The sequence below is a fragment of the Aotus nancymaae genome, unplaced genomic scaffold (assembly GCF_030222135.1).
Source record: "Aotus nancymaae isolate 86718 unplaced genomic scaffold, 86718_ANA_hifiasm-v0.15.2.pri h1tg000006l, whole genome shotgun sequence".
NCBI lineage: Eukaryota > Metazoa > Chordata > Mammalia > Primates > Aotidae > Aotus > Aotus nancymaae.
In genome coordinates, this window is record NW_026988417.1 from 4,558,641 (window position 1) to 4,579,185 (window position 20,545).

A 20,545-nucleotide genomic window follows, 5' to 3' on the forward strand; every position below is an offset into this window, starting at 1 on the left:
ACTGGGGATGTGTTCGGCTCCTAATCATGAAATGAGTTTGCTGTTACAAAGCACCACAAATGAAGGGGCCTCACACCACAGGTATTTACTGTCTCCCAGTCCTGGAGGCCAGAAGTCTAACACCCGGGTGTCGTGGGCCCCGCTGCGGAGGAAGGCCCCGGGGAGCATCCTCCTGGCCCTTCCCGCGCCCGGGCACTGCCGGCCAGCCTCGGTGCTCCTCAGCTTGTGCCACAGCCCGACCCCTGCCTCCATCTTCACGGGCTCTTCCCACGTGTGGGTGTGTCCACTCCTCATAATGTCACTGTCATTTGATTTAGGGCCACCCCAACCCAGTATCACGTCATCTTACCTCAATTGCGTCTGCGGAGAACCTGCTCCAAATCTGGTCACATTTCGAAGTTCTGGGTGCACAAAGATTTGAGGGGACGAAACTCAGCCCATGACAGGTGGGAAGCAGATTCTTCTTGGAGGGGAATTCTGTTCCCAAGAGAAGCCTCTGTCCACCTAACCCCTGTTGGTGGCAGGACCCCTGTGTGGGCATCAGGATGGAAAGCTCCCTGCGTCTGACTGGGCGCCGACTCCGTGCTGGGTTCCCTGAGGTGTGTGGCCTGGCAGCTCCACCCCGCTCCATCCGCGAGGCCACCTGAGATCTCCATTCTACAGGCCGGGTCTGTGACAGAGGTCCCCTCTGGGCCCAGGTGCTCTGTCCCTTGCTGGTGGGCATGTGGTGCTGCACACCCTATCAGCCCAGTGCCCTCCACACCTAGGTCCAGAGTCCCACGTGGGCGATTCTGTGGCTTCAGGCTGCTTCCCGTCTTCACTGGCCGATGCTCCAGCTGGTTGACTGCTGCAGCCATGGCCTAGGGTCTGCCAGGATAGAGCGCCACCCCTCCCAGGGCTGTAGGGGGGCAGGTGGCCTTGCGAGGTGAACACAGTAGACCCTCGAGTGTGTGTGTACAGAGGGATTGTGTGGGAGAACACCCCCTAAATGCGGTGCCTGCAGCCTGGGGAAGGGGCTGGGCTTCGTCGGAGAGAATTGTCCAGGAACCCCTGCCAAGTCCAAGTTCCTCCCCCTACGAAGAGGAAGCAGAGACCCAGTGGGAGGGCGGCCCAGGGCCACAGCCAGAAAACAGACGCCGGCCTCTGCCTCTCACGTGGGAGGTGAGGGGTGGGAGACACCCCCTCTTGTCCGACATGACCTCATCTTGGTGGTATTCAAGCCTGTGCTGAGTCTGCATGTGCCTGTGTGTGTTGTGTGTTCAAGGGCGAAGAAGAAGCGGTCTTGGGCCAATCCAGAGAGTGGAGGACAGACCCTGTAGTGGCCCATGTTCCCACCTCCTGGCGCTGACACCTTTGATTAATCTCCCGAGCGTGAGCGGGACCTGGGACCTGGGAACCCAGCAAGGCGATGGCACAGCTTCTGTGATGGCGCTGCATAAGATCGTAACTGGTCGTGCTGCTGTGTGTGAGCTGGCCCTGGGAGAGGGCCCTGTGCCCAGGAAAAATCAACCCATTTTGCCAAGGAGGAAATTGAGGCACAAAAAGTCTCAGTCAACAGCCAGCAAGGAATTGAATACTGCAAACATCCTGGTGAGTGTGGATGCACAGTCTGCCCCGGCCGAGCCTAGGCTGAGACCACCGCCCTGGCTGAGACCACCACCCTGGAGGCACCGTGACTGCAGCCTGGTGTGACCCTGAGCAGGGGACCCTGCTAAGCTGCACTCACACTTCAGACCTACTGCACCGTGAGATAAATATGTGTCCTTGAAACCACTAAGTTCATTGCAGTTTCGTATGCAGCTGAGGATTAGAAATATTCAGAAGCTTTCTCTCTGTCCACCTGACCCCTGCTCCATCAGAAGCTTGCAGATGTGGTTGGCAAACAGCAACAGGAAGCAGGCAGGGCAGGTGTCTATTTCAGGCGGCTGCCTGTCCCCAGGACCATTCCCATGGATGCGTTCAGGGCAGCTTCTGGAGTCATTCCTTGCAGTGTTCTGAAAACGCACCCATTAACCTTCAGGGTTGACATTTACAGGAGCCCTCATTTTATGGGTCAGAACCATCCTGGAGAATGACAGGTTATGACTCACAGAACCAAACTGATTCTCCCTCTTTGAACAAAACAATCAACAGCCCTTCTGTGAAATTCAGCTGCTGCTCAGAGGACCAGTAGTGTGTCTCCTCCCGGGAGAGGGGTAACTTCCCCACAGACCCGGGAAGAGGTGGGAAACCAGCTGTCCACAGAGTGGCACCAGTCTCCTCAACAGACATAGGTGGGCAGGGTCAGGGCCGAGAGCAGCTTTTGGAACCTTCCAGGCAGCCTTCTGGTTTTAAGGATGGAGAGGCTGGGGCCCAGGAAGGGCGGGGGCTGCCTAAGCTCACAGCCAATGGCAGCCGAGCCCGTGAGACTCCAGGTGCTGAGGGCCCCAAGTGAGCACCTGCCAGCTGGCTCCCCATAAGAAGGAAAAAGGGAAGAAGGGGAAAGGAAGAGGGAAGGGGGCAAAGAGGGAGAGGAGGAAGGGTCCAAAACCATCTCAAATGGCGCAGGAACGTCATCCTGTCTTATGAAGCCTGCTGAGAAGGCCCCTGTGGAAACCGCTCACCCTCACCGAGTTCCCACAGTGGCCAAGCGCCCGCTGAAGCTGTTAGGCTCTAAATGTGCTCAGCCTTCTCAGCAATCCTCTGCCAAGATTACCATCATCTCCATTTTCCCCAGGAGGAAACTGAGGCACAGGAAGTTGGTGATATCCCTAAGGCTGCATCTTAAGAGGCAGAGCTGGAATCTGAACCCAGGACATCCAGTCCCAGAGCTCACGCTGCTATTAATAGCAGCACCCTACACACCATCTCCCAGACTTCAAACTGCAGGGGCCAATGGAGAGGGACTCTCCTGCCCCACAGCCCCAGATGGACCAGGTGTGCCCCCAGACCAGGTCCTGCCCCCTGCCAGCCCCGCCACAGACCACCTCCCTGCCTGTGCATGCACAAGCCATCACTCTATCCCCAGCAGATGGAATTGCCGGGCACACAGTAGGCGCTCAATCACACCCACTGAATGGTGGCACAGCCACCTGCCCCTCAGCTAGGAGCCTGGCAGGGCTGCATCTGGGTTTCTGGCCCAGGGCAGAGCTCCCTCATGGAGCACTTCCTAAGTGCTCTCACCACCACACTGGGGAAGTGGTTCAATCTGTGGGTACTATAGCACAGGGAGGGGTCCCAGCATGGAAGGAAAACACCTGTCATCCCAGCACTTTGGGAGGCTAAGGCGGGCAGATCACCTGAGGCCAGGAGCTCAAGACCAGCCTGGTCAACATGGTGAAACCCTGTCTCTACTAAAAATACAAAAACAACTTAGCTAGGCATGTTAGTGCATGCCTATAATCCCAGCTCCTTGGGAGGAGAAGGCACAGTAATTGCTTGAACCCGGGAGGCAGGGGATGGAGTGAGTCAAGGTCACACCACTGCACTCCAGGCTGGGCGACAGAGTGAGACTCTGCCTCAAAAGAAAAAAAAAAAGTAAAACAGTGTCCACTAGACACTCGTGAAAGTTGGCAAGACTGGCTTCATTCAGACCTCTGCAGTGGGGAAGAGATTCCAGGAAATTCCTTGTGAGGGAGGTATGCAGCTTTTTAATCCTAGTAGCCATCTTTTTCAGGAATAGAACGGGAGGCAGGTTGGCCCTCAGCAGTTCCCAGCTGGACTTTTTTCCCTTTGGCTTAGTGCTTTTGGGGGCCCAAGACTTATTTTCCTTTCACACTATAAACTAAGTTCCTCCCAAAGTTGGTTGAGCCTGCGCCCGGGAATGAACACGGACAGCCTGGAGGTTAGAAGCAAGATGGAGTCGGTTAGGTTAATTGTCTCTTTCACTGCCATCATTTTCTGTTACAATTTTTGCAGAGGCAGTTTCAGCACCATGGCAGGCACAGCCAGAGCAAAAAGTTTGTTTTCAATGTTGAAAGGAAAGGCTGGGCCAGGCGCGGTGGCTCACACCTGTAATCCCAGTGCTTTGGGAGGCCGAGGTGGGCGGATCACCTGAAGTCAGGAGTTCGAAACCAGCCTGACCAACATGGTGAAACCCCATCTTAAAAAAATAAATAAATAAGAAAAAGAAAGGAAAGGCTGGAGTCCCGATTTTGGTGACAGATTTACTGCTAGTTCCGGGTGGTTTACATGATTCGAGGATTGTTATGCATCACCTAATGTGAACATGAGTGCCGAGTCTGTGGGTGCTGACGTGAAGGCAGCCGAAGACATTTCTGGAAACTCAATTATGCAGGAAATTTACTTGCCACAGCAAATCTTCAATATGGAGGAAACCTCCCTATTCTGGAAACAGATGCCCGAAAGGACTTTGGTAACTGCCCAAGGGGTCTTTCCTGTCCACTGCACAAAGAAAGACCGTGGCATTTTTGCGGAGAAATAGTTTAACAGACACAAGGCTGGCCACACTATGTGGGAGACTGAGTCACTACTCAAATCATTCCCAGGATGACAGGAGGAGCTGTCCTCCTGTGGGCTGAACTGCCTCTGTGGGGGCCACAGGAGCAGGGGTTGACAGGTCCCAGTGGAGCCACGGGTGTCAGATATGCAGAAAACCTGGAAAGAGATCTCGAGAGGCCAATCTCGGGTTCTTCGACAGTGATGCTATTTGCAGGTGTAATTGGGGAGGCTGTGCATCTTATAAACTCTGACAGAAAGGCTGGCAATCGTTCCTGTCTGTGCCTTAGCAGGACACCTCTCCTCCCCAGCCTGAGGGCCTCCCATTAGCTTTACAAAAGCAGTTGAGTTTGGGGCGCGGCCTATTTTCATTTAAACTACAGTCTAACTCTCTTCCGAAGTTAGCCCAGCCCTGCAGCCCAGGAATAGCTCAGGGAAAGGTAAGATGGGAGTGGGTTAGCTCAGGTCTCTCACTGTCATCACTTTCTCACCGATAGAATTTTTGCATAGGTGTTTCTTTTTTTTTTTTTTTTTTTTTTTGAGACGGAGTTTCGCAATCTTGTTACCCAGGCTGGAGTGCAATGGCGCGATCTCGGCTCACCGCAATCTCCGCCTCCTGGGTTCAGGCAATTCTCCTGCCTCAGCCTCCTGAGTAGCTGGGATTACAGGCACGCGCCACCATGGCCAGCTAATTTTTTTTTTTTGTATTAGTAGAGACGGGGTTTCACCGTGTTGACCAGGATGGTCTCGATCTCTTGACCTCGTGATCCACCCGCCTCGGCCTCCCAAAGTGCTGGGATTACAGGCTTGAGCCACCGCGCCCGGCAGTGTTTCACTTTCATCCATAAGGAGGCCAAGTCAGCGCCAGGTTTCAAGGCTTTAACGGATGGAGTAACAGCCTTGCCTGGTGGCCATGCTGCAGGCTGAGTATGATCCTGCGTGGTGAGAACCCAGAAACTTCAAGCGCAACAGTGAGCATGACGGCCAGGGCACCACAGGGGCAGGGCAGTCAGGGATGACCCACTCGTCTTCCAAGAGGCCCTCCTGAGTTGCCGAATAACACAGTTCCTTTTAGGGTCCTGCTTGGTGGTGGAGACGCTCACACACGGCCTCCTCTTACTGGTGATTTTCATCCCTCTGTCACAGTGGTTTCCGTCCAAACACTACTCCTTTCACCCAACCAATGGACCAAGCACTCGCAGCAGCTTTTAAGGCCCGCTGGCTGAGGAGGCCCTTTGCCCAGGCTACAGCTTCAGCCGAGGAGTCTACCGAGAAGGCACGGATGCAACTGTGGAAGGATGGCATCTAGGGCTGCGGCAGAAACCTTGCTTGAGCTGGGGGTGATGTCCCAAGCCGTGCGGCGTTTGAGACTGACTGACGGCACCATGGTGTGCACATACGCCTCTGGAGGGCCTCCCGGAATTAGAAAGTCTGAAGTAGCTGGAAGGTCATGAAAAACGGAAGAGCGACCAACCTCTGTGGCACCTAACTAACCTGAGAAGTTCTTCTACGGTTTCTTATTCGACCCTCAATCGATGAGGCCATTGGACTTTGTAACCGACCTTGGTCAACCTCCTGACTTCAGACGCTACAACCCCCTCCCAGCTTGCAAACCTATGACCCCGACCCAGCTTGCAAAAAACTGCCCTGAACTGTAACTTCCATAACTTTCCACCGCCTACCCCAAACCTATAAAAGCAACTCCTCTCCCTCTGCCCCGCACTGACTCTCTTTTCGGACTCAGCCTGCCCGCGCCCGGATGAATGAACAGCCCTGTTGCTCACACGAAGCCTGTCTGGCCGGTCTCTCCTTCCAGAGCGTGCGTGTTTCAACAGCGTGCATGAATGGCATCTGGAGGAAGACGCGCAAGGGGCTCACCCAGGACTGCACAGGATTTGCCCAGGATGAGGAGGAGGCAACACTCAGCAAGGCTGTGGCTCGGACGGCACAGAACTCCAGCCTGGGGTGGAGGAGCGCCTCAAGGGGGTTCCCGAAGAGCTGACAAGTGAGGAGCTGTTGAACAGGAAGAGGGACGCACGGCTGAAGAAGAGGCGAGAGAAAAGGCAACTGCAGAAACGCAGGATGCGCCCCAAGAAAAGCTACAGTGAAGGGTTCAGCAGAAGCTCTGCAGACCTCCACAAGCCCCTTAAAAGTCGGAAGCACAGACCTCAGTGTGGAAGGTTTTCATTCAGAGAGAGGAATGTTCACGGTGCCTTATCTGCTTACAAGCACAAGCACATCGCCACGTTTCTGAAGAGCGACACCTCCTCCAGCAGCACCTCAGGCAGGGCTTTCAGGAGGGACTGGGAAGGCCACCCTGTTAGCAGAGGTGGTGACAGCTCCAGGTGCGCTACTGTCCCCTGAAGACCTTCTGATGGGACAAGATGAGGAGGCGGGAGACAGTGATACTGACGATCCTGACCTTGTGCAGGCCTAGGCTAATGTGTTTCTGTTTTCATTCTTAACAAAAAAGTTTAAAAGTTAAAAAAAATTTAAAGAGAAGAGCTGCCATACTATAAAGAATATTTGCCTATAATCCCAGAACTCTGGGAGGCCGAGGCAGGAGTGACACAGTAGGTAGGCAGTCAGGCAGGAGCGGACGGGGGAGGGCTACCCCAGCCCACCAGGAGCGCCAGCTGAGTGACAAAGGGTTGTCAATGAAGAGTGTTGAACTCTGTAAATACTGGTTTTGTTTTCTGTAAAATATTGGAAGAGATTTATTCTGAGCCGAATATGAGTGACCGTGGCCCATGACACAGTCCTAGGAGGTCCTGAGAACGTGCCCAAGGTGGTCAGCGTGTAGCTTGGTTTATACATTTTAGAGAGGCATGAGACATCAATCAGATATATTTTTAAAATACATTGGTTTGGTCCAGAAAGGCAGGACAACTCAAAGGTAGAGGCGGGGGGAGGAGCTTCCAGGCTATTGGTGAATTTAAACATTTTCTGGTTGACAATTGGTTGAGTTTGTCTGAAGACCTGGGATTAATAGAAAGGGAATGTTCAGGCTAAGATAAAGATTGTGGAGACCAAAGCTGCCCTTAGAGACAACAGATGACAAATGTTTCCTATTCAGATCTTAGTCAATCTCTTTAGAATTGGGAGGGTCTGTCATGTTAATAGATTCTTTACAGATGAAAATTTCCCCCACAAAGAACAGCTTTGCAGAGCCATTTCAAAATAAGGCAAAGAAACACGTTTTGAGGTAAAATGCTTTGATCTTTCTTCATTGACTTGTAATGTTATGCCAGAGTCAGGCTGGAAAGTAAGTCATGATATACAGGGTTAAATAAAACCCATATGATGAGAATTTATGATTTGTAGGGCATGACTCCCCAGACTCCTTAGATAGGCATTTGAGCAAGATTTAAAAAATCAAGAGTTTATTTCCCAAGGGGATGGTCCCACGGTTGTCACACTGCCTCTCTATAAATGATCATTGGTCGCAGGCGCCAGGGAGAGGCAATTTCCCAATAGATAAAGACACTTGAAATTGGTAATCAGCAGCTTTCAATAAAATCTCAGGAATTGGGTGAGTGGGCTGGAGCGTGCGCATTAAGAGAGAAAATGGCAGAGCATGACCTCCTGGGGGCATCCCACTAGAAAGGCGTAGAAGCCTCGGATGAACATACGAGCAACTTCTTAAATGCCCTGCACTGCAGATGCTCACGTCCCAAGTGCAAGGAGGGCATCGTGCATGCAGGCAGCCTGCCCTGAGGAAAGAGTCATGGGAAAAGGGACACAAAACCCTGGAAGCATGTCCACATATAAAACCCCAAGTCAAAGGGTCAAATGCTGCCCTTGACCTCCAAAGTGCCTGCTTGAGTCTCTTCCAAGTGTACTGTAAGGTCTTTTAGGCTGACTGACGGTGCCAAAGACGCCATGGCGACCCCCGTGACCTGCACATACACCTCTGGATGGCCCCCCAAACTAGAAAGTCTGAAGTCACTGGAAAACCACAGAAGGAGAAGAAATGACCAAGCCCTGCGGCGCCTAATTAACTCTGAGACATTCTCTGTTGTTCCTTACTCCCACCTCAATTGATAAGGCAATTGGACTTTGTAACTGACCTTGGTCAACCTTGTGACTCCAGACCCTATGACCACCCCTCCCAGCTTGAAAAACCCACCCTAAACTGTAACTTCTGTAACTTTCCACTGCCTACCCCAAACCTATAAAACCAACTCCTATCCCACTGCCCTCCTCTGACTCCCTTTTCGGACTCAGCCCGCCTGCACCCGGGTGAATAAACAGCCATGTTGCTCACACAAAGCCTGTTTGGGGGTCTCTTCGTTCAGAGTGCAGGTTTTAACATGGACTTTCTTTTCTTTCCTGCTCTAAAGCTTTTTAATAAACTTCCACGACCCACGTGGATTTGCCACTGGCAACTCAGATATTCGCCACCCCCAACAGGAGGCTGGCTTGAGTCTAGGAGTTCAAGACCAGCCTAGGCAGCATGTGGTGGTGCACGCCTATGATCCCAGCTACTTAGGGGGCTGAGGTGGGAAATCAACTGAGCCCAGGAGGCTGAGGCTACAATGAGCCCAGATAGCATCACTGCACTCCAGCCTGGGCAATACAACAAGACCCCGTCTCAAAAACACAAAATTAAAAAAAAAAAAAAAAAAGGGAAAAATATTTTTGTGCAGTTGTACAATGTGTTTGTGTTTTAAGTTTAGTGTTATTACAAAAGAGTCAAAAAATGCTTTTTTTTTTTTTTTTTGAGACGGAGTTTCGCTCTTGTTACCCAGGCTGGAGTGCAATGGCACGATCTCGGCTCACCGCAACCTCTGCCTCCTGGGTTCAGGCAATTCTCCTGCCTCAGTCTCCTGAGTAGCTGGGATTACAGGCATGCACCACCGTGCCCAGCTAATTTTTTGTATTTTTAGTAGAGACGGGGTTTCACCATGTTGACCAGGATGGTCTCGATCTCTTGACCTTGTGATCCACCCGCCTCAGCCTCCCAAAGTGCTGGGATTACAGGTGTGAGCCAGTGCGCCCGGCAAAAAATGCTTTTAAAGTTCATAAAATTAGTTACAAATCGATGCTCAGGTTAATGTGTCACTGAGGAAATTTTGTTTTAAATAAATGGAATGTGGCCTAGGTGTGCTGTTCATCAAGCCTGCAGCAGGGTTCTGTGCACCCCCACTCCCTCCCTGACACCCACAGGCTCCACCCAGGGCGAGTGCCCTCCACAGCCGAAGCATGCTTTATCTTTTACACCGTATTTTCGCCGTACCTTTTCTACGTTTGGATACACAGACACTTACCATTGCGTGACAGCTGCCTACAGCATTCAGCACAGCAGCGTGCCATGAGGCGTGTGGTCTGGGAGCCTGGGTGTGGAGCAGGCTGTCTTTTGGGAGCGCGGGGCACACTCTGATGTAGGATGGCAAAATCACCTCACCACGAGTTTCTCAGAATGCATCTGCACCGTCCAGTGACAGGTGACCGGACTTGCCTGTGAACCACCTTTTCCTAGAACTGTGAGGTCCACAACACAGTCTTCTGAGCAAAAACACCAGCAAGGGAGGGTCACACAGAAATGAGCCAGGGGCAAGTCAGCAGAGGTCTCGGCCTCTCCCCTGGGACTCTCGTCCACACCAGGCTCTTCTGTCAAGGTCCAGATTCCTCGTTCTGTGACAGTTGTGGCCCTGGTGGGTGGCAGGATGAGAGGGAAAATGCGCAACCTCAGCCCCTCCTCCAGGAAGCCTGCCCTGACAACCCCGACAGACCCCAGGGCTTGGCCATGCCATGAGCCAAGGCCTGTGCGACCTGGGGTCTGAACCCAGCACCAGTCCAAGGTGCTGCAGTCACGCGGGTCCCAAGACCACAAGGCTCACCACAGGGCCTCCTCTGCGGCAGATGGGGCAAGCTGGGAAGCCTGGGGACAGAGGCTGCCCCTCAGCCAGTGAGACCTGGTGCCTGCCTGGCACCTGTCTGGGCAGGCAGTGCAGATGCGCTGTGCCCCTGGCGAGATTGCCCCTCATGCCCACCTTCGTGGCATTCCCTCGATCTCACCTGTCCAGGGGAGACACTCAAGCTCCAGGGAGTCACCAGGAAGCCGTCTGGCCTGGCCACACCAGGCTGCCAGATCTGCCACCTTCGCCCACAGACACATTGTTTATTGCTGCAAGGGGATTGTGCCTGACACCCAGTCACATGACCAGTGGACAGAGTACAGTGGTGCCAGGGGGGCAGTAAGAAATGGTATCTGGAACCCAGAAGTCAGGTCAGGTGATGTGCTCACCAAAGACTGCTTCTGCCACGTGATGATGCCAGGTGGCACAGAGGGGTCTACGGGCACGGTGGGCCCCACTCAGTAGAGCTCTTGGCCCAGCAGGACCCCATGAGGGAGAGCTGAGGTCACCCCACACGCCCCCAGCCCCATCTGATGCTCCTTTGAGATTGTGTCCTCGGGGCGTGTGACTGTGTCCTTGAGGCATGTTGGGGAGCTCATCCTCCCCAGGGTCACCCACCCTCACCAGGACTCAGCTCCAGAGTCAGGTTTGGAGTCCAGCAGCACCGAGCACAGAACCAGGCTCTGCAGCCCCTGCCCCGTCTCCCCACACTGGAAAATTAAAGCAGGTGCCCTGGACTTGGGAGAGGCCTGGGGAGGGGAGGGGAAAGGGGGGTCCAGCCACGTGGAGCCATCCTAGGCCTGGCAGAGAGGCTGCACACCTGGCATGGGGGACCTTGGGCAGCTGCAAGGCTCAGGTGGGGTCCTGGGCTCAGCTCAGGAAGTGTGCCCCTTCCAGATGGAGGCGGCGGCAGGGCTGCTCCTCAGGGCCCGGCTCCCTGTACTCCCTGCTCTGCCAACCCTTGATGTCGCCCCAAGCCCCTCTGAGGCTGGGCTCAGCCCTTCCTGCTGCAGGGAGAGCTCTGGCAACAATGCAGGGCTGGGGGCATCAGGTGGCTTGTCCTGAAGTGCGTCACCCTGGATGTGCTGAGCAGCAAAACCTCAACACTGTGGCACAGCTTGGCAGGAGGACGCCTCTTCCGGCCTGACACAGTGGCTGGGGGAGGGACGTGGCTCTGTGGCTCCCTCGGACCCAGACACATCTTTGGGAAGAGAGTTCTTCCCATCTCCCTGCTCCACCACCCTCAGTACTGAGCTCCTAGCTGCTCCCTCGGGGTTTCTGCACCAGGTGTCCCCTGCAGGGAGAACTTCCCAGTGTGGGGGACCCCAGAGGGCCCAGCAGAGCCCCTTTGTGCCTCTAGTCAGAGCTGCAGCTGCTCAACCAACTGGGGCCTGCCCCAAGGGCCACGGAGTGCCAGTCTCCCAGTAAGATGAAGGGCGGACTCTTCCTGGGTAAGATGAAGGCACCTTCTGGCACATCCCTAGCCTGGGCTCTGGGCTCTGGGACTGACTGGAACTCCAAGGGCAGGGCCAGGGCCTGTGGCAGCACGCCCTGTGGTGCCACAGAGCCGAGGTGCCTTCAGAGCAGGCGCCTGTTTTTTATCACTGCTCAGGAACGATGAGCGCAGCACCGCCACGGAATGCCATAGGCTGCTGCAAATAACCAGGTGGATGCGCCCAACCGAGAGGCACAGGGGACACCCTGCAGAGAGTCAAGGGCACAACAGTGTGGACTGCATATGCCTTTTTGTATAAAATCACGGGGATAACTTTACACAGAAACATCAGGGGCCGGACGCCATGGCTCACGGCTGGAATGCCAGCTCTGTGGGAGGCTGAGGTGAGAGGCCTCTTCCAGCCCAGGAGTTCAAGGCCAGCCTGGGCAGCACAGAGAGACACCACCTCCAACAATTTCAAAGTTGGCCAGGCATGGTGGAGTGCATCTATGGTCCAGGCTACTTGAAAGGCTGAGGCAGAAGGATGGCTTGAGCCCAGGAGTTCGAAGCTGCAGTGAGCTATGATCGTGCCACTGCACTCCAGGCTGGGTGAGGGATGAAGACCCCATCTCTCAATAAAAATAAAAGAGAAACAAATCAGGATTTTTTTTCTAGAAGGACTAAGAAGAACTGCTGCAGTACTTGCGTGGAAGGTCTCGAGGAGGAGGGAGGAAGGTGTGGTCTTACCTTTCTGTGATCTGTTCTATGATCTCTCATATTTACATTTTTAAAGCCTTGTCGACAATTCACTTAAGATTTTTTTCATGCCACTAAGAGTGACCCGTGTGAGGAAATGATGGGTGTTTCCTTTTATTCTCTGTGACTCTAAAGACAACCTCAGCAGAGCCAGCCCTATTTTTAAAACACCAGTGTGGTGGCCCCCTCCAGAGCGGCTGCTCTCCAGCATGGTGAGAAGCGCCGGCAGACACGGTCACACTTCTCGGGGAGCCACGTCCTCTCACAGACCTGGACGCGGTGGGGCAGGCGTTGGGACAGTGCCCTGGGAGGGGCCTGTGCAAGTGTCCCCAGCTGCTCTCCCCCAGGAGACACTGTAAGAATCTTTGCACGATCCTTGTGATACGAAGACGCTGTGCACATTTAAAGCGGCTGCATCTGAACCAAGCCAGGCACCCAGCTGGGGCTTCTGAGGAACTGTGGCCTCCCTGGTGTGTGATGTCTATGAAATACGGTGTATCACGTGAGGGTCTGGACAAGGTGGGAGGAGGTGGGCTGAAACGCAGCCAGTGCAGAGACGGCAGTGCTGAGGATTGCTGGCGAAGTTCTCCCTGGTGTGGCCTCCCCGACCAGGATGCAGCTCACGGAATCTTCTTCCTCGGGGTCCGGGGCAGCCGCAGCTCGGCAGGCCCGTGGGCAAACGGGCAGCAGTCCGCAGACAGAGCACAGCCATCAGGGTGATGCGTGAAGAACCAGCAGAGGCGGGTTTTGCGGGCTTCAGAGAGCAATCTCCGCTTCGCTTCTGGTGGCTTTGTCTTCCACGGCGTCTCCTCTCTCCAGTCACGGATGTGAACTCGCCCATTCACAACTGTGGTTTGGAACAAAGAAGAGACACACTGAGAGGTTAACCTGAAAGTTCCTTAACTCACCAGCATCTGTCTAGTTCCCACTCCACGGGAGGTGCCAGCCCAGGGTCAGGGATACAGCAGGGACAGAGCCCAGAGCTCCTGCTGGTCACAGTGGGTCTGCCTCCAGTGGGAGTGACTGAGGTACGGGTGCACCTACAGGCAGGGCCAGGGAAGGGGAGCCCTGCAGAGGTGAGCGGCGGCCCTGCGCAGACCCAGGAAGAGATTTTAGGCAGAGAAGCAGCAAAGCCGAGTGTCCCAGCACAGACTGCACCAGGACTGGCCCTGTTTGACGGCCAGCCAGAGGGGAGGGCAGAGGACAGAGCTGGGTCCCAGGTGGCCTCATCATTGAGGCCACGACCTTCCCTCTGCCTGAGTGGCAGGTCCTGCAGAGCCACCATTTGAGAAGGATCACTTGAGTGGAGGAAGGAGGGACCATGTGTGAGAGCTGGAACACGAGAAAATGTCTGCGTGGCAGCCCTGGCCTCTGCGGACTGTCTCAGCATCACAGACAGAAGCGGGGCGAGGCGCAGGTCCCTCCCGCAGTCTCAGGACGGGCTGGTGCAGGGCGGCCTCTGCTCCTCGGTGCCGTCCTGGTGCACTGGGTTCACACGTGTCTCCCAACTGGAGCCCCTCCAGATGCAAGTGTGGAGTCAGGGGAGGCCAAGGAGCTCTGGAACAGGAACAGGAGGAGGGACCTGCCTGTGCACAGTGGTTTAGATGCCCCCTCTGGAAGTGCCACTGGGACCCGATGGCCAGGGCTGATCTCCAAACTGGGGAGCTGGAGGGACATCAGAGTGGGGTGGGGCCAGGAGAGGGCTGCTATGGGCCCGCTCGTCAGTGGGGTGCCAGGCCTCGAGGGCCACCCCCAGGGCACCTCGTGACCCCGCCACCCAAATCGGGCCGAGATTCCCCCCTACACTCCCACTTGGCCATTTCTTTCTGAGAAGCCAACAACTCCCGTGAAACGTGGCCAAAGCAACCACCCACTTCCTGGTTCTCGCTGGAAGCTAGGAAACCGCTCACGACAGGAGGCTCGGGGGAATAAAGGCACCTCAGTGAGGAAGTCTGGCTCTCCAACTTCCAACGAGAACTTGAAAGTGGAGGAATCAAAGCGTGACTTCTGCTTTCAAATCACCTTGTGTGTGGCAAAAACAAGCCTGTTTGCTTTTGACAGACTGATGTTTTAAAAATAGTTTCCCCCTGAAACTAGAGAAATGAGCCCAGAGAGTGGCGCCTGGCTGTGTCTGGGGACGCCGTGGGGGGCTCGCCCTCACAGCCTGGCTGGGAGCACTGCCGAGGCGATGCTGACCCCGTGTGCCCTCCCACGGCCACCTCTCTATTCTGCCTCCCAACATCGGAGTTGAGGTTTCTAAACCTGAAGGCTCTGGTTAAGGCCACCCCATGACCTCTGCTGATGGTGCCACAGCAGCACCTCCTGGCACAGCACAGAAGAGCACGTCCTGGCCACTGAGGGGCCTGGAACCCCCTGAAGGGTGCTCAGGAGGAGCCGCAGGGGCCAGAGCTTACCCTGACTCCCCAGGGGGCACACGATGCCAAACAGTGAGGGGCCTCTGCCTGACGCCCTGACCTGTCAGGAGAATGGAGGTGGGGCTCACTGAGGCCAAAGCCTGAGTGCAGATTCCCACCCTCAGAGCCAGCCGGGGCCTCCCCTTCCCCCGCGCAACACGACAGGCCAGCTGGCGGCAGGCCCCCCCCAGGCAGCTTTAAGACCACACCCGGCCACATTTTGGAAGCAGGACCTGCAGGTCTCTAAGGCCTGAGGAGCGAGCGCTAATGATAGAGATGGGGCTCCAGGCTGGCCCAGCCGTGCTGACCCGCTGCCTTGTCTACCCCTGGACATGGCAGGTAGCTGCCAGCCACCCCTCCTGACACCTGAGCCTCCATGGGGCCAGGCGCCAGATGGGAAGGCCCTCCAGGAGCACTCACTCCAGCCAGCTAGAAAGACCACCAACCAACAGACCCTCCCTCTGGAAACGTGCTCCTCATTGTGAAACAGAACCACAGGGCCACAGTAAGTTCGTCCAAGTTCCCGCCACCTCCTCCTTCCCTACTGTTCGAGTTCCCCGGGACTCTAACTCAGCACAGGAACTGCCACTCCGACACTGCTTCTTGATAGCAGACACTCCCTTCACCAAGTCGCTCTGAGGAACGGGTGACCTGCAGGGTGACCTCTGATCTGAGGTTCAGAGTCCTCGGATTCTGCTGCAGGCTCAGTGGCCTGTTGGGTGCGACCTGGCCTGGCTGTCGGCACGGCCTCTCCACTCACTGGGAGACTGTGGGCCGCACGCGGACCTCTCTGAGCCATGTCTGCATGTTCCAGGAGGAAGGCCTGCTCCACCCCAAGCACAGGATGACATGAGGCCCCACGTGTATCCAGCAGCACGGTGCCAGGCTCCACACCAGCCAGTATGGATGGAGCATGCTGCCGCAGGCCTCAGTGAACTCAGGAAGGGGTGGGGCAGAGGCAGGGCTGGCTGACCTGAAGCCATCTGAAAACACTTCCACTTCCTCACTCTCATCAACATTTCCTGAGACTAGCCACGTGAGCTGAAAACAAAACCCGACCCTCATACAGCGATCAGACCCAGCTTCACAGCATAGTTTTCGCATGACTGGAGGAGAATGTTTACTCAGAACACAATCCCCAGGACGCCTACTCAGAAGTGTTTCCAAAACTCAGTGTGCCCCTATTTTTCTGCAAAGAAAAGCACCGACAGACGAGCAGATTCGTCGCGGGTGAAGAAGACGGTATTTCAGGCAGTCAACCAAAAACAAGTGCTGGGAAAAACAGAGAGGCCCCTCAGCGGTGGGAAGGATTCTAACCGCTCAAAGCCCTGTGCAAAGAAGAGCAGACCCCAGGCTGCAGGCCCAGCCCAGCAGCGTCGGCTCTGGAGGCGCTTGCGCACCTGCCCCGGGAAACAAAGGCTCCACCCATGCCTACAGGCCCCCCACAGCAGCTCTTACCAAGAGAGGCCGGTTCAGCTGAAAGCCAAGTGCAGCTCTCCAAGAGCAAGCGGGCACCCAAAGGCTGTGTGTGGGTGTGCACAAACTCACACCCTTGCTCCCTTGTGCACACACGAGGCATGGCATGCACACCTGTGCTCTCTCACACACACAGAGCCAGATGCTGCCCTCACCCAACCCCCACGGCAGCCTGAGTGACTCATGGGCAGGGGACTCAGAAGCTAGGGTGTGAGCCAGGCCACTCCTTCCCACTGTGACTTCAGTATCATCCCTCCACACCAGTCAGAGAGCCAGTCCTTCTCCTGGTCATGGCGGCTGTCGCCCCACCAGCTCCCACTCTTACTCCTCCCAACCTTCGCACGTGCTGTTCCCTCTGCCTAAAAGCCGTTCCCTGTTCCTGACTCCTCTTTTCCTTCCAGGCCCAGCTCAAGTGTCATTTCCTAATTAAGCCCTCTGGAGCCCGCCCTGGAGCCCACCCTGGAGCCAGGCCAGTTCTCCCTGCACATCACGACTCACTCGCAGCAATGTGTGCTGAGGGCATGGCGGTGACGCAAGAAGACACCTACTAGTTTTAAAGATGCGCGTGGAAGTACCCGGGGTGAAAGAGCACGCTAGCTGGAATTTGCTTTAAAATACTTGCAGAAAGAGGAAAAAAAACTCCACAAAGCAAGTTACAGCAAACTCCCCAGCTGCTGGCGCTGGTCACCTGCGGCTCCCCACCTGTTCCCCGCTCTGTGCACACTTGGAAGCTGCAGCTGATGGAACTGTGTACCCCGGCACCTGGGCGGAACCTGCCACATTCCCCTCAGCCTCACTGCCCCACCAGCTCCAGCAGGAAAGGGCTGTGTGCGCCTTACTTTGTGGGCTGAGCGAATGGACAAGCAGGTGGAGGGCCCTCCTGCCTCCCCAAGCCCCGGCAGTCCTGGAATCATAGGGCGTTGCGCAGCAGGAGGGCTGGGCGCCAGGGCCTCTCCCTGCCCGGGCCCGTGGGGCGAGGGCTACGGGAGTCCAGGCCACCGCCTGTGGGGCAGGGGCTCGCTCTTCCCACTCCCCAGCCTGGCTCTGTGGCTCTGGATGCTTCCAGTGTGCAGCAGCTACAGATGAAGCCAAATAACGGCCCCCAGCCCAGAGAGGTCCTGGTGACAGGAGGGGCCCGGCCGCAGCTGCCTGACTTGCTCTGTCCCGTGTGGAGCAAGCGGAGCTGAGGTGCCAGCAAGCGCGGTATAGTGGGAGGGAGACTGGCCTGGGACCGTCTCACAGGACGAGGTCCAGAGGCGCAAGGAGGGAACGGGGTGACCCATGTCTCACCCCGAGGTCAAGTGCTACCCACATCAGAGCTGGGTGGGGCACCGCGGAACTCGGGGCCTCTCCCAGGTCCTTCTTCGAGTCTAAACCACTCAAATAAAACGTTATTTACCTGAAGGAAGCGGGGAAGGAAGGAAAGAGAAAGGCGGGGAGGTGGGCCCGTACCTCGGAACACCTGGTGGCTGTTCCGGAGCAGCGTTTGCAGCCCCCCACACTCCCGCTTCAGCGCCCGCAGGGTCTCCGCATCCAGCGCACTCGCTACTTCTGCCAGGGAAAGGCTCTCTGTAGAAGAACAGGGTTTCCCCCAAAACAACAACAAAATATTACAAACCTGTCACACAGGCTGAAACAGTGCACTTCAGCTCCATACGCTCCCATGCCCTGTGCACTCCAGCACAAAGGACCACGTAATTTAATTCCATCTCACCTAACCCACACACCCGCCCCACGCCACGCCCGCCCCACGCCACGCCCACACCCACGCCACATCCGCCCCCACGCCACACCCACACCCACGCCACACCCACACCCACGCCACACCCGACCCACACAACACCTACCACACACCACACCCGCCCCCACACCACACCCACCCCACACCACACCCGCCCCACGCCACACCCGCCCCCACGCCACACCCACCCCACACCACACCTACCCCACACCACACCTGACCCACACACCTGACCCCACACCACACCCGACCCACACCACACCCGCCCCACCCACCCCCATGCCACACCCGCCCCACGCCACACCCACCCCCACGCCACACCTGACCCCACACACCTGACCCACATACCTGACCCACACCACACCTGACCCCACACCACACCTACCCCACATCACACCTGACCCACACCACACCTACCCCATACCACACCTGACCCACACACCTGACCCCACACCACACCTACCCCACACACCTACCCCACACCACACCCGCCCCACACCACACCCGCCCCACACCACACCCGACCCACATCACACCTGCCCCACACCACACCCAACCCACGCCACACCTGCCCCACACCACACCTGACCCACACCACACCTACCACACACCACACCTGACCCACACACCTGACCCCACACCACACCCGCCCCACACCACACCTGCCCCACACCACACCTACCCCACGTCACACCTACCACACACCACGCCCCAGCCAAACTGTGAGGGCCGCAGTGTCTCCACCCAGCTGAGGCGGCACAGCCTGACAGGGTACAGCCCCACATGCCCCATGCCGGCACAGGGCCAGGCATCAGGTGATGCTGCCTGCTCTGGGGGATTACCCTGAGTCCTTTTCGCTGGTGACCCACAAAACGGGATGGCTGCTTGGAGCCAGGGTTTCTCAGACAAAAGCAGGAAGGCCAAGCTGGCAGGCCTGGGGCCGGGGCCTTCCCAGTGGCTGCTCTAAGCCTGTGACAGCAGGCCTGGCACGACGGCTCTAGAGCAGCCAGCAGCCAGCAAGGCCATGCTAGGCGATGAGAAAAGGAAATCGCAGACACCACAGTGATGGTCTCTTTCCCATTTAGAATTTCTGCTTTGAGAGCCTGCATGTATTTCAAAATGCTCTAATCAGAAAACCTAGTGACAATGAAGTCATTTATTACCAAAACATCAAATTGGATATGAATGAAAGCTCGTCTGCCCGCCTGTATTTGCCAGGAACTTCCTGCCTGCCAGGCGCTGCACTGTGCGTCTAACCCGCACCCTCCCAAACTGCAGGGGAGCAGAGGAGACGGCGCCTGCCTGCACACAGCTGAGCCTGTCAGACCCCCACAGATCAGGGCACCACAGCGCTGGCCAAGGACCCCAGTGCGAGCAGCTGCTGTCACAGCTGCTGCGAGAATCCTGCCCATCCCAGCCCAGTCAGCCTCTCAGTCCACCTCTCGGCTGCCTCAAATCCATTCTGAAGAGTTGGGGTGTTTTTAAAAAGATGACGTATCGTCCTAGTCAGCCTTCTGTCCCCCCAGCTCGGGGCCACCACGGACTCCATAATGGGGACTCTCACACTTGCAGCCACGGGTGCAGCTGTGGGGCCTCCGGGCCTGGCACGTCCGACCTCTTGGTTACTCATCCTTTGACATGTGCAGTCTTGACTCCTAGCAAGGCAGGACTTGGAGCCTCTTGAGGGCAGAGCCCCTTCCCACCCCGTTTCTGAGCAATATCCCACAGGGGCAGAGGCCGAGCTAGGATGAGTGAGGTCCTGGAGACCCTTCACACCCTGTTTCTGAGCCATACCCCACAGGGGCATACGCCGAGCTAGGATGGGTGAGGTCCTGGAGACCCTTCACACCCTGTTTCTGAGCCATACCCCACAGGGGCATACACCGAGCTAGGATGGGTGAGGTCCTGGAGACCCTTCACACCCTGTTTCTGAGCCATACCCCACAGGGGCATACACCGAGCTAGGATGGGTGAGGTCCTGGAGACCCTTCACACCCTGTTTCTGAGCCATACCCCACAGGGGCAGAGGCCGAGCTAGGATGGGTGAGGTCCTGGAGACCCTTCACACCCTGTTTCTGAGCCATACCCCACAGGGGCATACGCCGAGCTAGGACGGGTGAGGTCCTGGAGACCCTTCACACCCTGTTTCTGAGCCATACCCCACAGGGGCATATGCCGAGCTAGGATGAGTGAGGTCCTGGAGACCCTTCACACCCTGTTTCTGAGCCATACCCCACAGGGGCATACGCCGAGCTAGGATGAGTGAGGTCCTGGAGACCCTTCACACCCTGTTTCTGAGCAATACCCCACGGGGCAGAGGCCGAGATAGGATGGGTGAGGTCCTGGAGACAGAACTGCACATGGCCCATAGGCACAGACATGCAGAGGACAGGCTGGGTGGGGGGCGACCAAAGGCCCTGAAGGA

At 56.4% G+C, this 20,545-nt stretch overlaps 1 protein-coding gene across 2 annotated transcripts in view; it reads right to left on the bottom strand.

Annotated features, from left to right (window-relative positions):
- Positions 1 to 4,125: 4,125 nt before the first annotated feature.
- Positions 4,126 to 20,545, bottom strand: part of TRMT44 (tRNA methyltransferase 44 homolog) — a 46,901-nt gene continuing 30,481 nt past the window's right edge. Inside the window, exons 10-12 of one of the 2 annotated variants that reach the window (XM_064365483.1) lie at positions 17,832 to 17,948; positions 12,481 to 13,336; positions 4,126 to 9,921 (exon numbers count right to left, since the gene is read on the bottom strand). In XM_064365483.1, the coding sequence (XP_064221553.1) occupies positions 13,110 to 13,336; positions 17,832 to 17,948 (344 nt within the window). In that variant the 3' untranslated portion in view covers positions 4,126 to 9,921; positions 12,481 to 13,109. Of the gene's footprint in view, positions 9,922 to 12,480; positions 13,337 to 17,831; positions 17,949 to 20,545 lie in introns of those variants that run through there. The other variant, XM_064365486.1, reaches the window with a different exon arrangement.